The sequence below is a fragment of the Tursiops truncatus genome, chromosome 15 (assembly GCF_011762595.2).
Source record: "Tursiops truncatus isolate mTurTru1 chromosome 15, mTurTru1.mat.Y, whole genome shotgun sequence".
Lineage (NCBI taxonomy): Eukaryota > Metazoa > Chordata > Mammalia > Artiodactyla > Delphinidae > Tursiops > Tursiops truncatus.
The window spans coordinates 57,435,101-57,452,274 of NC_047048.1; the positions used below are offsets into that span (position 1 = coordinate 57,435,101).

The 17,174-nt window shown below is 44.5% G+C and overlaps 1 protein-coding gene across 1 annotated transcript in view; it reads right to left on the reverse strand.

Moving 5' to 3' along the window:
* Positions 1 to 5,099: 5,099 nt before the first annotated feature.
* TMC2 (transmembrane channel like 2) overlaps positions 5,100 to 17,174 on the reverse strand; it is a 64,524-nt gene continuing 52,449 nt past the window's right edge. Inside the window, exons 16-19 of the mRNA XM_033840993.2 lie at positions 16,072 to 16,197; positions 12,648 to 12,726; positions 11,707 to 11,818; positions 5,100 to 7,009 (exon numbers count right to left, since the gene is read on the reverse strand). Of these exons, the coding sequence (XP_033696884.2) occupies positions 6,795 to 7,009; positions 11,707 to 11,818; positions 12,648 to 12,726; positions 16,072 to 16,197 (532 nt within the window). The 3' untranslated portion in view covers positions 5,100 to 6,794. The remainder of the gene's footprint in view (positions 7,010 to 11,706; positions 11,819 to 12,647; positions 12,727 to 16,071; positions 16,198 to 17,174) is intronic.

The window sequence follows — 17,174 nt, forward strand, 5'->3', positions numbered from 1 at the left end:
CGGATAAACCATGCAGAGATCTGGGAGGATAATAAAAGCGGTAGTAGTACTAACCCACGACCTCTTCCTTCAGAGACGTCACTGAAGACTTCATCTTCAAGTGCTAAGATGTTTCACCGTGGGAGGCTGACCAGGGTTCCTGAGGAAGATTTCAGGGTCAGGAGGGAATTTAGGTATTCACAGAAGAATGTGTAGGTCATTTGGAGATGGAGGGTGGAAAGAGAGTGAAGGCAAGAGGTGTAAGATCCATTCTGGTCAGTAGTTGGACAAAAGACTAAAGGATCTAGCATGTAAGATCCAGGATGTAAGAAGCCTTGAGTGAAAGCCAGGATGAGTGGCTTGGGTCTGATGAGACTCTTACTCTCCATAAAGCAGTGTTTGATTGGAGATTAGTTTGGAGGTGACGTACAAGACAGATTTCTCACCAAGTTCCAGCTGAGAAAATGTCCTGCACGGGCAGCAGGTCTGAAGCATGCTCCAGGCTCAGCTTTAAAAAGCCACATGGCAGATCTTCCCTGGTGGCGCAGTGGTTGAGAGTCCGCCTGCCGATGCAGGGGACACGGGTTCGTGCCCCGGTCCGGGAAGATCCCACATGCTGCGGAGCAGCTAGGCGCGTGAGCCATGGCCGCTGAGCCTGCGCGTCCAGAGCCTGTGCTCCGCAACAGGAGAGGCCACAACAGTGAGAGGTCCTCGTACAGCAAAAAAAAAAAAAAAAAAAAAAAGCTATGTGGGTCTTTTCTTTTCTCTGTGTTCACCCATTGGGAAGGATAATACACTATAGCATCTCTTCCTCTTTTCTTTTGCCCAGCCTTTGGCTCACTGTGTCATTTTGGTATAAATTAACACAGAGTTTTTACTCTGGGCAACACTAATGGGGATCTATGGAAATGAATGTGCTATTTAAGTTCCAGGGACCAGGGAAAGTTTCAGGAAAGGACATTGCATGAAACAACCACAGGATGGCGGCACTTCACACTCACTTCGTGAATTTTTCACATCAAATTTCAAAGGCTTCTAGCAATTCCTAGGCCAAAGAAACCCTGCAACATTCTTTGGTAATGAGTTACACATATATGCAACATTTCCTCACAAAGACTCAGAAGAATGGGAAGCCTTCTAGGACGATCATTTAGGAGTACAGGGTAAAAGTTTTGATCAGTCATTGCTGCTTGTGTTCATAACCTGAGCCTGAGGATGTTTGATCTTATAATAATATGTGATAATATCTGTTATTTATGGAGCGCTTAGCCTAATGCTTGGCACTTAGTCTTACATGTGTCTGCTTGTTGAATCTTCACAACAGAGTTTAGAAGTTGGGTTTATCTGATTAATTCTCCAGACACAGTCAGTGATAGAGAGATCTGTATGATCTACATACCTCATCTGCCTGACTATGATGCTGGGCCTTTCTTTACATTTTCCAAACTAATACTGCATTGAAGAATAAATTATGTGGCACAATACTACAGACAGCTCTCTTTAATAGAAATCTTCAGCACTCAAAACCAATCCCAATTTACAGAATTGGATGGCATGCACACACCTGGTGATTTTGCCCTTGAAGATTGAATTTCAGTTTTTGTTCCCTAGGAACCAAAAAGGATAAAGTCCATATGCACCTGTCCTTAGGTTTTAAAGGTATCCCTTGGAAACAGCACATGAGATATAAAAATATCCATCTGATGATCTTTGTCTGCTGTCTGGAGGGTTTAGTCCATTTGCATTTATTTTGATTCCTGATATATTTTGATTTATTTATATTTATATGCTTTGTATTTTTTGTGCTGTTTTTGTTTCTTTGCTCCTCCCTCCCCCCCTTTTTCTTGGAGGCACTAGTAACCCAAGATCACTTTATATTTTTATTTTTTTAGTAGCTAATGTTCTTTATTATTTTTCTTTTTTTAATTAAAATTTTATTGAAGTGTAGTTGATTTACAATTTTGTGTTAGTTTCAGGTGTACAGCAAAGTGATTCACTTATGTATATACATGTATCTATTCTTTTTCAAATTCTTTTCCCATTTAGGTTGCTACATAATATTGAGCAGAGTTCCTTGTGCTATACAGTAGGTCTTGTTGGTTATCCATTTTAAATATAGCACTGTGTACATGTCAATCCCAAACTTAACTATCCCTCCCACCCACCCTTTTCCCCTGGTAACCATAAGTTTGTTCTCTAAGTCTGTGAGTCTGTTTCTGTTTTGTAAATAAATATCTAGGAAGATATTGAATACAGTTCCCTGTGCTATACAGTAGATCCTTGTTGTTTATCTATTTTATATATAGTAATGTGTATCTGTTAATTGCAAACTCCTAATTCATCCCCCCCTTCCCCTTTGGTAACCATAAGTTTGTTTTCTATGTCTGTGAATCTATTTTTGTTTTGTAAATAAGTTGATTTGTATCATTTTTTTAAGATTTCACACATACGTGGTATCATATGATACTTGCCTTTCTCTGTCCGTCTTAGTGTGATAAACTCTAGGTCCATCCATGTTGCTGCAAATGGCATTATTTCATTCTTTTTTATGGTTGAGTAATATTCCATTGTGTGTGTGTGTGTGTGTGTGTGTGTGTGTGTATATATATATATTCCATGTATTCTTTATCCATTTATCTGTTGATGGACACTTAGGTTGCTTCCATGTCTTGGCGACTGAAAATAGTACTGCTATGAAGATTGGGGTGCATGTACCTTTTAGAATTAGAGTTTTTGTCTTTTCCAAATATATGCCCAGGAGTGGGATTACTGGATCATATGGTAACTCTATTTTCAGTTTTTTTAAGGAAACTCCATACTATTCTCCATAGTGGCTGCACCAATTTACATTCCCACAAATAGTTTAGGAGGGTTCCCTTTTCTCCATACCCTCTCCAGCATTTATTATTTTTAGACTTTTTGATGATGGCCATTCTGACAGGTGTGAGGTGATACCTCATAATTTTGATTTGCATTTCTCTAGTAATTAGTGAAGTTTAGCATCTTTTCATGTGCCTGTTGGTCATCTGTATGTCTTCTTTGGAAAAATGTCTATTTAGGTCTTCTGACCATTTTTTTTTTTTTTTTTTTTGCGGTACGTGGGCCTCTCACTGTTGTGGCCTCTCCCGTTGCGGAGCACAGGCTCCGGACGCGCAGGCTCAGCGGCCATGGCTCACGGGCCCAGCCGCTCTGCGGCATGTGGGATCTTCCCAGACCGGGGCACGAACCCGTGTCCCCTGCATGGGCAGGCGGACTCTCAACCACTGCGCCACCAGGGAAGCCCTGCTGCCCATTTTTTTGATTGGTTGTTTTTTTGATATTGAGCTGTATGAACCGTTTGTGTATTTTGGAAATTAATCCCTTGTTGGCTGCATTGTTTGCAAATATTTTCTCCCATTCCACAGGTTGTTTTTTCATTTTGTTTATGGCTTCCTCTGCTGTGCAAAAGCTTTTAAGTTTAATTTGGTCCCATTTGTTTATTTCTGCTTTTGTTTACATTACTCTAGGGATGAATCAAAAAAAACTATTGCTGTGATTTATGTCGAAGAGTGTTCTGCCTTTGGTTTTCTCTAGGAGTTTTATAGTATCTGGTCTTATATTTAGGTCTTTAATCCATTTTGAGTTTATTTTTGTGCATGGTGTTAGGAAGTGTTCTACTTTCATTCTTTCACATGTAGCTGTCCAGTTTTCTCAGCACCACTTATTGAAGAGAGTGTCTTCTCTCCATTGTATATTCTTGTCATCTTTATCATAGATTAATTGACCATAAGAGCGTGTGTTTATTTCTGGGCTTTCTATCCTGTTCCATTGATCTATGTGTCTGTTTTTGTGCCAGTACCGTACTATTTTGATTATTGTAGCTTTGTAGTATAGACTGAATTCAGGGAACATGATTTTTCCAGTTCTGTTCTTCTTTCTCAAGATTGTTTTGGCTATTCAGGGTCTTTAGTTTTTTCCATACAAATTAAAAAATGTTTTGTTCTAGTTCTGTGAAAAATGCCACTGGTAATTTGATAGGGACTGCACTGAATGTGTAGATTGCCTTGGGTAGTATGGTCTTTTTAACAATATTGATTCTTCCAATCCAAGAACACTATATCTTTCCATTTGTTTGCATGGTCTTTAATTTCTTTCATCAGCGTCTTATAGTTTTCGGAGTACAGGTTTTTTGCCTCTTTAGGTAGGTTTATTCCTAAGTATTTTATTCTTTTTGATGTGATGGTAAATAACCTAAGATCACTTTAAATTAAATTTTCCATTTGAGTTTTTTTTTTTTTGAACATGCAGCTGGTATGGGGATTTTGATTCTCTGTGTGAGCGCTGCCTTGTGGATATAAATTCTCAAAGGAGACTTTTTGTCCACCACTTTCTGCTGAGGTCAAGAGAGACAAATGTCCCTTTTGTTTGGCAGGCTTATTCCTTATTGTCTCTTATACAGCATGTGGAACTTTGGTGCCCCAGCTTTGGGTAGGGCTCTACAAAGCATATCTGAATTGAGGATCACCAGTGTAGTGGATGCTGTTGGTACCCTGCCCAGGTACCTACTGGCTGGTTCATCACTCCCAGTTTCTGTGAGTGTGTGAGTCACGGGGTGATCAGGTGCCCCCTTGATCTTCAGCAAAAGTGTGTTCCTACTTATGTGGTTCTGTGTATAATGGAGCTCTTTATAGACATTGAGCATGTATATTATTAGAAATGAAAGGATCAGCCTGTAGAAATAGTGTCTGACAGAAAAATTCAGTGTCTCTTTCATTTCCCTCCAGTAAGACAAATTCACAGACAAACTAAGGTAATATCAGTAAGATACCAGTTATATTCCTATGGATGAATTATTAAATGGACTTTCTAGTTCAAATCATTCTTAGGTGAGCTGAGGAAAGAAAGAAAGAGAGGAAAGAAGGAAGGAAGGGAAGGAAAGAGGGAAGGAGGGAAGAGTGGTCTTCATGCTTGATGACCCCTGGATAGGCTGAGTAGCGAAGCTTTAAGATGGAATTAGCTGGAAGATCAAACCTGAGAATGCAGAGATGAAAGCACAATTTAGACAGTTTTCTAACGACATGTCCCAGCTGTAAAGCCACACCACATGAACATCCCTCCTCTCTTACCCTTGCCTTCTTTCTCTACCCAACTCCCTAGCTCACCTAGTTTCCTGTTGCGCTTGACAGTAGCAGGAGCCATCATTAATGAATCCTCTGACGGATGTCTTTCAAAAAAGCTTTAGCGTTTTCTTGATAGAGATCTGGTAACTATTCGAATTAGGAGATCTCCTGTTAAAATATGTCCAAAAATTCTTCTAGAGATGAAGCCAAATTTCCTTCTCTTTGAGTGTAAGCTAGACTTAGTGACTCCATTCTAATGAATAGAAACTGGTGGAATTGATAGTGTAACTTCTTAGAACAGGTTATAAGAGGCCTTGTGGCTTCCTCTTTGCTTTCTCTCGGATCACTGGCTCTGGGGGGAAATCAGCTGCTGTGTTGTGAGGACACCCAAGCAGCCCTATGAAGAGGTCCACGTGGGGAGTAATCAAGTCTGTGGATAGCCAGCAAAGAACTGAAGGCTCCTGCCAGCAGCTGTGAGTGAGCCATTTGCAAACATATCTTCTAGCCCTGTCAAATCTTCTGATGACCATAGCCCTGCCTCAGATCTTGACTGCAATATGCAGAACCAGAACTGCCCAGTGAAGCCAATCCCAAGTTCTTGACCCACAGAAACTATGTGAGATAATAAATGTTTATTGTTTTAAGCTGTTAAGTTTTGGGGATACTTTGTTATGCAGCAACAGATAACAAATACATTCCTTCACATAAAGTTGTGCGTCATCAGAACAGGATAATTTGTCTGTGTTTGTGGTGGGTGTGTAGGGATATTGGTTAACCTTGGAAGCCTGAGGGTAACCATTGGAAGTCCTGGGTTGTTACTGGCACCCTGCTGATACTTGCCCTTGCTGGCAAGGCCTCTTCAGCGGTCAGGCCTCCAGGGCTGATGCTCCCATGAGACTTCTGCACAGAACCAGTATGTGACACACAGCATTGCCAGAGACAAGGCTCTGCACTGCACCCTTTGCAAAACTCCCCCCAAAACCATCTTCTGTGTCCCTTTATAATAAACAATCAAATTCCTTTTAGAATTTCATGCATGAGAAAGATTTTTATGCCCTGAGAAATATTTTGTTTCCTTCAATTAGATAAGGAGAACCACACTGCTCTCTCTCCTTGCCTTGCTGCCAGGGAGGCTCCAGTGCATTTTTGGTGGTGCTTGATGGCATCAGCTCCCCTCAGGCTAGTTTCTGGGGAATCACCATCTTCCCACTCACTAAGGCTGGACTTCAGTTCATTTACTTTTATTTTCATCGGCTTCTTCAACCTTTTGTTTACACTGGCTCACCTCCTTTGGATAGAGGTGGTGATCAGGAATGTGGGTCCCTCTGCAACCTCCTCCCAGTTGATGGGGCTGCCAGAGCCCAACATGGGCTCCTTGCAAAAAGTCTATGATGGTGGTCATGGTTCTGCCCCCTCTTCCCAAGTCTGGAGCCGAGGGAAACCGCTGTGAGTGCAAGGTCTAGAGCTGCCTGAGCCAAGATACAGGGAAGGGCAGTTAGTGAGGGGAAGGCTCAGCTCTTCTAAAAAGTGGATAAAGCCATTGTCCTCCTGTTTTGGTAGCAAACAAGGGCTTGAGACTGAGTAATCAAGGTTCCCACGTTCACTGAGAAGGGGGAGAATGTGCATGTGTGTGAGAAGAGAGAGGAAGAGAGAACGATTTGCGGGGGTGAGATGAGCCGGTGGGAGTCCAAGGATCAGCCCCAGGACCCTGCTCCATTAGTCCCAGCTGTCAGTGGGGAGGTCTCTGAGCACTCCTTCCAGAGGCTGACCTCCAAGGACGAGCCTGAGGCTGGGCTTGGCCAGAGTCTGGTCTGATGCCAGGGGGTGCTGGGAGGCAGGCGACACAGTCCTGCCAGCAGAACTGGAGGCCCTAGAGCCCTGCGCCTTCTGGTCCAGGGTCTGGCTTGGGCTAGCAGGGTGATGTGCGGTCCCTGCAAAATGAACAAGACAAGAATGAGGATGTGGGAGATTTCCCTACAGTTTTCTGGTGTGGAACTGGAGCTCTCTGGAGCTGCCCTGTGCTGTCATTAGCTTTCAGTCCTATTTAGTGATGTGAGAATGGTCGGATCACCCTCAGGCAACTAGGTGCACCTTGGCCTAGTCTTGGCATAAACAGCTGTGCAGGAGGAGCTGGCTGGAGAACTAGATTTTGAATGCTGGCCTTAGGCTAGACTCTGTGAGCCTGGTTTTCTTGAGAATAAAATTGGAGCAATAATAACGGCCTCACAGGTGGCTACCAGGGTCAAATATGACAATAGGGTTATGGAAACTGTTTGGATCAACCCCAGAATGGTGCTCCTGCTAATCAGATCCATTTCCAGCTCTTTCTCTTACTTGTTTCCTTCCTTCAGCTCTGAGTTGGGGGCAATTACTGGCTTGTTCTTCACCAAATCCAGTTCCAGGGACATAGAGATAGACTAAGTTTACATCGTGGATGGTATGGCCTGTGGCTGAAGCCCCGGCTTTGATGGGCACCATGTCCATGTGTGACCTCCAGGCTCCTCCCCGTCCCCGCTTGATGCAGGTAGAATCACAGGATGGACAGAGCCAGGGTTCCCCACATCACTGTAACGGAGCAGGACCCCATGGGGCCTTCCTGGGACAGGCTTTCCCCCATATCCTCTGCTTTAGCTCTTCTCTGAAGTACATAAATAACAGTATTTGATGCACATTTCCTGAGTTGTTTTATAGATGTGAAAACACCCCACCAAATGGAAGAGGTTAACTACTTGATGACCATGAGCACATAGCCCCAGGCCTCCTGGAGCCTAAGGACTGATAACATTAACCCCTGTGACACCACCCTGTTTCCTCACCATCAGCCAATCAGAGAACTGTGCATGAGCTGATCACACACCTTAGGATCCCCTTCCCTCACGTGGCTTTTAAAAATGCTTTGTCGAAACCCTCTGGGGAGCTTGGGACTTTTAGGACATGAGCCACCTGTCTCCTTGCATGACACTGCAATAAACCTTTCTCTGCTCCAAACTCCGACGTTTCAGTTTGTTTGGGCTCACTGTGTGTTGGGCATGTTGCAGCAAAAATAGAAATAAGACTTAAATAGAAATGAGACTTTTCTTTTCTGATAAACAAGGAAAATAAGGAAACAATGAACAGGCTGGGGAAACAGAATAAACAGGCCTGAAAGAGTTAAGCAATCTTGGTTATTCTTCAGCGGCTACTACTAACAAACACTTGTAGCTAGACTTGTCCTTCACAAAGCTAAACAAAGCTAATTACTCTCTGACTCCATAGGAATTGTTCTCTGCACCTGGCATTCTTCTCCCCCTACACTCCCCTGTAGCATTCTGCATTTCAAAAAGAATGTCTTGACAACTTCAGGGACACCAGACCTGGTTGCTGAGCTGCCTGAGGCCAGCTTTGGCTGTAAATTTGCAGAAGAAAAGAAAAACATGCAAGACCTTCATTACTTTGAGCCTGACCACCTACCCCTGGGATATAAACCTCTATTCCCCAGGGAGGGGAGCACAGTTCTTGAGGCCCTAGCCCACTGTGTTCCCTCTTTGCCTGGCAAAGAATAAAGGTACTCTTTCTCGTTCCTCCAAAACTCTGTCTTCATATTTCCTTTTGGCATCAGTGTACAGAGAGCCAATATTTTGGCATCAGGCACACAAACTTACGTTAACATTACCACTTGGGAAGAAAGTGGTCATCAAGTGGAAACACCCAATTTGGACATTATGGAGTGAGAAATAAAGTTTTATTGTGTTTGAGCCATTAGCTGTTTTTGGCCTGTTTGTTACATCAGTGTCATTCTAGTGCTAACTTCAAGAAAGAGAAGATAAATGAGGGCAGCAACAGAGGCTACTGGAGTTTTCCAGGGAAAGATTAACCATCTTCCTCAGCTCTCCCCCACACCGTAGTCCCACTGATGTGTTCACATAACCCTTTCATATACTGTAATATTGACTTAATCAGCATAAAATGGAAAGAAAGAGCTTTTGATCTGAAATAAAAAATTCAAATTTGGAGAGGGGCAAACTTTAGATCAGCAGCAGTAGAGAAAGGAGGGGAAGGGAGTGGGTAAGGTGGACAGGAACAGTGGGACTGTAGGTGAGGTAGGAGATAGATGGGGCCACCCCACAAGGGTAAGCAGCTGGAGTTCATTCCCCGTGGACAGAAACTCCAAAATATCAATAGCAGGACGATCAAGAGAGGAGGCTGGGTCCTGCCCAGATAAGAGATAAAAGACCACATATTTCTCATTCTTGAAGTCAAGGAGACCTTCCTGACTAGAAAGCTCCTTGGAGGTCAAAAGGGGAGTGATGTCAAGGCCACCCATAGGCCTCTTTGCTGGAATCCATCTTAGCTGAGAGATGCTCACACACACAGGGGAGGACCCTGAGATATACCAAATACAGACTCAGAACCAGGCAAATCAAAATGATAGGCCAAAGGAAACCCAGAAGAAATGCCCCATATAAGTGATTTAAATTACCACAAGGGCGTGACTCTCTCTCTGAGCCCACCCGTGTGTCTATCCACAAGTACTGTACTTTTTCCTCCTAATAAACACTTTGTTTCACTACTTTCCTTCTTTGTGGGAACTCTTTTCTGCAAAGTTGAAGGGTCAGGGCCTTATCACTGACCATTTGTCTAATGGCTAGGATTCTGCACTCTCACTGCTGCAACCCTATCTTAATCTGTGGCCGGGAACCAAAACCTTGCTTAAAGCCGCTGCAGGCCGAGGCCACCCAAGATCATGGGCACGTGAATGGACCACTGTCAAACCAATGTAACTTTCTTGCTTTCTCATGTTAAATGTTTTATAAACCTATTTTTTCCTTCCATCGGTGTCCAAATAAGTCCATTCCATTTTTTTGTCTTGTTTTTGTTGGTGATATGACAACATAGTATCACATTTATTCCATTTCCTGCCCTGTGTGGAAAAATTAGGTGAATTCAAACACCTTCTATAGGGACTTCCTTGGTGGTCCTGTGGGTAAGACTCCACTCTCCAAATGCAGGGGGCCAGTGTTCAACCCCTGGTCTGGGAACTAGATCCTGCATGCATGCTGCAATTAAGAGTTCACATGCCTCAACTAAGAGTCTGCATGTCACAACAAAGAGTCCACATGTCACGACTAAGAGTCCGCATGCCGCAACTAAGTCCGCATGCTGCAACTAAAGATCCTGCATGCCACAATGAAGACCCAGCGCAGCCAAAATAAATAAATAATAAAAAAAAACCAAACAAAAAAGCCCCCCCAAAACACTTTCTTCTGCTCCACAATAAGTGCCAGCCGTTCGCTCTTCTGCATTCCATCTCTCAATGAGGCTTCCAAGCTATTGATGGACTGCAGCTGATCTTGCTGACAAGAATGTCTGTAGTTTTGAAATGCCTTCCATATATTTTGGAGACTTACCAGGAATAGGTTCTATATTGACACAGACCTCTTGTCCTCTTTTTGTAACATCCACTTGTTTATGGCTTATTTGAATACTTATTGCTATTCCAATATCAACAAGTGTTTGCTAGGGATACACACAGGTGCCCTTTTTTGCTCCGGATCTGCTTCTACAGTCACTCTCTGCACTATTGGAGCTCGAGAACTGAGGATTTTCATCTTCAGGGAAATACTGCTATGTGCTTAAATTCTTCTTGGTTCTGTTTCCTAGAGATGCCTATATGTTACAAAGGCATCAAATAAATGATAAGTAATCTCTGCACTAAAAATTCTAACTCCTAAACTCTCAGCCATTTCTTGAGTATCTCATTCAATTTCCACATCGAAGGTCAAAATTACCGCATATTGACACTTTAATTTTGACACAGGGACAATCCTTGGAAAATGAGATCAGATCAGAGATGGTCTCTTTCAATTTGACCTTTCCTCACTCCCAAGGTAGAGATGGTCTGTGATTATTCCCCTTTGAAGCTCTGTGACACCTTTTTTGGAATGTGTGTGGCTTTTTCTCACCCTGTTATCCTAGCTATTCCAGTGCTGCTCTTTTCTCTAAGAGAATACAAACTGGTTCTGGTGGGAGTAGCAGCTGCTAGATGCAAATCTCCCTATTTCTCCTCCTAAAGAAAATGCTTAAAACAACACACAAAACAAATACCTCCTCCATCCCTGGCAGCTGTGATCCATGTCAGCCAACTTCAGAGCATCTTAAAGGATCTGGATGGGACACAAACCCAATGCTCCTACATTGGGCTAAATAGCCAGATATTAAGAGGATAGGACACGGGAAATGACAGACTCGGGAATGAGAGTGAAGAAGACAAAGTCGCTTCAGAAACGAAGATGAAATGACTAAGAACCACCACCATAGAAAATGTGAGAGACTCAGGGGATAGAAATGAGGGAAACAACCCTGGTATTTCCCCATTTTACAGACAATCCTCCTCCTCCTACCAGCTCACGTTCATTGGTTCTCTGTGCCAGAAAGTCTGTGTAGCACTTCACATGCATAATCCCACCTCATTTGTACCGCCCCTCGAGGTTGCCTGTGATTCACTCTTGTTTTATTTTGCCCAGCTTCATACAGCTAATAATTGCCAGAAATCTGATTTCAATCCCAGATGTATCTGATTTCACAGCATTTGCTCTTTACATTTTCCCACGTGGCCTTGTAAAAGTAATCATCGTGAAATAGAATTTACCTTCTTTGGTGAGCTGGGTGGCATTTTTGGAGTTGCGTTTAGCTGTGTCCTCTGAATCTCTGGCTGTGGCTCTGCCTTTGAAAGATTTGTGGCTCTTTTCAACTTCACGTAGCTGCAGGAAAAAAAATGAAAGGTTGATCCTGGTCAGGGAAATGAGTGTTTGAGTTTCGGAGCCCAGGATGGTGAGATCTAGAGGGCAGCCACCTTAAATAGCCGGTTCTTGTCCTCACCGCTGGTTGGAGACGGCACCTGGGACTCAGGTTTGCATGGCATTTGAAGGAACATCTGGCCAGGGGAGGACAGAACCTCTGCCAATCCTGTATTTCAATGGTTTTCTATACCTGGGCAGGAGGAAGTGTGGGTGGGGAACTGGCAGTGAGGCTGATGAGATTAGTTCCAGAAAAGGGGGTGAGGAAGCAAGGAAGGCAGGGCTTAGGGAGGGTTGGTGTAGAGCCTTTACCGCGTGAAGAAGGTGGGGTTGGGGGCTGGGAGAGCAGAAGAGGCAGTCAGCGTGTCAGCAGATGTTGAGAGAGGCTGCCCCAGTGTGGAGGGGGCTTAAGAGACTCCTTAGGTCATGGGGCACAAGCACTATGTTGTTCTGACAATGCTGTTTTCTTTAGTATTTCTAGTTTTAGTTTTAATAGGTAGGAATTACTGTGGGTACTGGTTTTATTGTGTATGAACATTGGTTTAATCTATTGAGTTTCTCCTGTTCTTTAGCAACCGCTCAAAATTTAAGTCATTACTGTTATGTATTCCCAAATACCCTCAGAATATAAATGCATGTCATTGAGTCTCTCAAGGCTGCTTCCTACCATGCAGATAATTTGGGGTTTGGTTTAGAGGAAAGCCATTTAAAGAATACAACTGGGCTCAAAGAGCAAATCAGCAAAAACCAAAAACATAACATCTTTTTGAATGAAAATGCCCGACAGACTCACCGCTTGGATTTTCTTTCTCAGCTGGGCATTAGCTCGGGAAAGGCTTTTGGAAACTGAGTTCAGGTAGTAAATGGCCAGGCTGCAAGAGAAAAGCATGCTCCGGGGGTACTGTGATCTTGGAAAATGGCAAGAGCTGGACACCTTTCCCGAAGAATCACAGCAGGCTTCCCGGAATAGGTGACCAGGCTTTGCCTCTGGGCAGGGTGGAGGGAGGTCTTAGCATCATCTTAAGTTCTCCACTTAACATCATTGACAAGGTCTTGGACATCCCTGTTCTCTCTCTATTTTTTTGAACACATTTCTAGTTCTCAGAGTGTTTAATAAAGGTTAGCTAAAGGAATCAGTCCTCTTCTGGGGAACCTGAAGAGGCAGGGGAGAGGCAGGGTTTCTTGTCTGCAGAAACAGCTGCTTGTGTTTCCTGGATACCTGCCCTGTGTCAGGCTCTGTGCCATGTGCATCCCACTCCACGTCTCACTGGTTTTGATGAAACCCTGTGAAGAAGAAAGGATGACTCCTGTCTTTACAGGTCAGCATCCTGGAATGCAGAGAGTTTAAGTCACTTGCCCAAGGCCGCCCTATCTATTTGCACTTGTCGGAGACCACATTTGATGCCAAAGCCTTCAAGTGCGGAGAGAGGAGAGAGAGGTGCTAAGTGACCTGCTCCAAGCTTGCCTAGAAACACAACTGCACAGACCCCAAAGGCCCTCTACCCAGGGTGCCCTGATGGGAATGTCTGTCCTGGGCTTGTGGTTTTCAGAGTCCAGCCCCCACTGGCTGACTGGGTGGCTGGGTGTCCTTTGAGGCCATAGCCTGGGCTTCCCTTTCACAGGATCTAGGATTTGGGGCTTGTCCTGGATGTACCACCTGAGAAGGAGGGGCCACAAAAGCCCGGGATGCCTCCTGGACTGGGTGCTCCAACAGCCTGTCCTTATCTGTCACTTTTCTTGGGTCTTCTGATCCTTGCCCTCAGGGTGGATCCTGAGGTGGAGCCACTTCAGCAGAATCCTCGAGCTCTCTTACAGGCAGAAGGGACGAACCACGCAGCCTTTGGTAGAGTATGGGTCAGAGGCTGTCCCGTGAGCTTCCTGAAGCAAAGACTCAGAGGACCGTGGGCGACAAGAGGCCAGAAGGAGGACAAGCAAGGGACCACCATCTGTTGGGAAGGCGCCCATGAGGCCTTGCCCTCTCTCCTAATTCACAGCCCATTTGTTAGGGAGGAACCAGAGATCAGAGAAGATAAAATGCTCCTGGGTGGCTGTGTTCCTCCTGAGGCTGTTTCCAAGCTTAGCATTTCCCTGTGCCGCCCCGTAAGGTCAGGTTTGGTGTCTGGGTTCCAGAATTTCCTCAGGTGGTTGTCACTACCATGTCAGCCCTCCTTCATGCCGGGACTAGAAGCAGAGGATGTCTGAAGTCAAGGATGTAAGGAAATACACCTATTTTGGAGAGCAATTCAGCACTATCTTCAAAGATTGAAGAAACGCATACCTATGACCCAGCAATACCACTTCTAGAAGTCTATCTTAGAGAAAACTGTAATATGCACGCAAGGAGACATATAAGGAGATAGCCAAAAAGTGGAAACAACCTATCTCTATGCAGAGAAATGGTTAAACTGTGGTTTAATCACACAACTGATAAAAGAAATTTTCATATATTGAGGTATGGGGAAATCATTCTGGCTTATACATGAGCTAACTTGAATTTTATGCTAAGTAAAGCAGCCTGCTTGTGACCTATCAAGCATACGTTGTACATCTGCTTTTTTTTTTTTTTTTCTTTTTTTTGGTGACCTCACGACTTGCGGGATCTCAGTTTCCTGACCAGGGATTGAACCCGAGACACGGCAGTAAAAGCCCAGAATCCTAACCACTAGGCCACCAGGGACCTCCTATATCTATTTTAATTATGAAAGAAAAGGGCACATTAACCAGAAGTAAAGAATGTCCATGTGAAAAATAAAGATTAAATGTCTCCTTTCCTAGGATTCCAATGCTGGTCCTCCTTTGATGATAAGATTCGCTTCCCAGATGCCAAGGCCATGCTGACTCGCTGTGTGTGTGCTGATCGGTTTTTTTTTTTGAAATCTTGAAAGAATGTATCCCTGATTTGTTTAATGTTCTTTGTTCTGTCAAGATATAAAATTGTGCTGAAAACCATGCTTCTCTGGAGCAACTTCTCAGAGTTATCCAGGAAGCTGTCTTCTGAGTTATAGTCCTCAGTTTGGCTCAAATAAAACTCTTTTCTATTCCTATTACAGATTGTTTATTGATTATTTTTGTGACACAGTGGAATACAACAGAGCCATGAAAATGTGTGCTTGTGTATCCACATGAAAAAGTCCCCCAAACATAACGTGAGTGAGGAAAGCTGTGTAGTCTGAACGAGTCATGAAAAATTTTTGAACTCAGAAAGCAATAGTACATACACGTGATTAAATGGTCCAGATTGGAAATGATGAAAACTAATCCAAATAGTGGTCACCTTTGGAGAGGGAGGGAGAGAGAAAGACTGGGTGGGGCTTGAAGTGTAACATTTCTTTCTTTTAAAAAGAGAGACTGATCTGAAGCAAATATTGCTAAATGTTAACATCTGTTTAATCTTGTGATCTTGTACATGCTTGTCTGTATGTTTCTGTACGTTAGGAATATTTCACAATTTCCTGCCCTGCTCCTTCCTTGAGCGTTCATTGTTTGCCTCCTACGCCCCAGGCATGGGGCTGGTGTTGGGGATACAGATATCGCCAAGCCCACCCACATCTTCAGTCTGTGAGAGGGATGGTGACAAATGCACCGAACACTCTAGTGCACGGGGTGCTCTGTAGAGAAGTCCTGCGGGCCCAGCCAGGGACAGGCTGCATCAGGCCTCAGCTTTCTTGGGGAAGGGGTCTTTGATATTTCCAGTGGATGTTTTGGAGGGTGCTGCAGACAATGCCAGTACTCACCTTATGCTTTGGGCCCTATCTTCAGTGTGCTCACTGAAAGACTTACAGCTGCCAGTGTAGCCCCGCCCCACACTCGGAAACCATTCTGTCCATGAAGGCAGCTGGCCCAAACTGCCGGGCAATTAACCAACGCCTCTTCCCTTCCACATCTCCCAGCAACACTCAACCAGTGATGGATGGGACCTGGTCTACAGATGTCCCGGATCCCTCACCCTTGAGCGGGATAACTCAGAGGCACACTTTCTCAGAACTCCCAGCAGGATTAAAGTCACCCCAGTAGTAAGAATGCACCTTCCTGTCCCTTCTCTGTCTTACTTCCCTACACACACTGCTCCCTCCAATTGCGATTTAGATTGCGTTTAAGTCTTTGTCTGAGGATCTGCTTCTGGGAAATCCAGATTGAGAGGGCAAGAAAGAAGGACCTGCCAAGGAAGTCTCGGGGAGGTTTCCACGAGGCAGAGCCACGGCCCCTGGCTAACTTACAACATCAGCAGGATGGCTGGAATGATCAGGCCTGGATTGGCGAGGAAAGCAAAAATCTTGCCCAGGAAGGTTGGGAAATCGTTTTCGACCGTCTCTTGGATGACGTCATACATTCTGTTTTTCCCACTGGAAAGAGGAGAGAATACATTATAGCGTGCTGTGAAGTTCATACGGCATAAACAACTGTGTCCATACCCTGGAGGGTCCAGGCTGCCACTCACAACTACTCTCCTGGAAGAACAGAGCTCTTCTCCACAGGGACTGCAGTGGAAAAAGCCCCCACGTGGGGCTGCCCTGTAGGCGAGGGCTTAGAGCTGCCTCAGCACCCTGGCTCCCCAGCTTCAAGTCCTCGGGGCCTCACAACCTCTCAAACTACCTCGGTCTCCTGTGCCTGGTACCTTCCTCGGCAAGATGAAAATGGGTTTTCTCCTATACTCTCATGGGAGAAAATGACCTGTGATGTAGCTATGAGACCAACATGGAGCTTCCTCTGGGTCCCTGGGCCTGGAGGCAGCTCTCCAGATACTGATGTGATGGACAGCCTCATGGTGACTCAAAAATACCTACAATTAGTCTTCAGATGAGAATTCCAGTATTGCCTAGGGCAGGCTCTTGGACTGTTCACAACAGTGATTTTGATTTTCTTCAAATACCTAAGAACCATTATGCAGACTGCCTTCTACAAATACCTGCCCAGAGATTACTGTCTGCTCCTGGCTTTTGGTTGGTAGCTTTGGTGCCAAGAACAGGAAGTTATGGTTTGAAATTCCTGGTTTAAATCCTCTCTCCTCCATTTATTAGCTGTGGGACACCATGGACAATTTACTTACTCACTTTCTGCCTGTATTCATACCCTCACTCTCCCCACTAGAGCTGTACTTTTCTTTTAGAGGAGCACAGGCTCCGGACGCGCAGGCTCAGCGGCCATGGCTCACGGGCCCAGCCGCTCCGTGGCATGTGGGACCTTCCTGGACCGGGGCACGAACCTGTGTCCCCTGCATCGGCAGGTGGACTCTCAACCACTGCGGCACCAGGGAAGCCCGAGCTGTAATTTTCAATGTGGTTATTAAAATTAAATTAAAAATTCAGTTTCTTAGTCACAC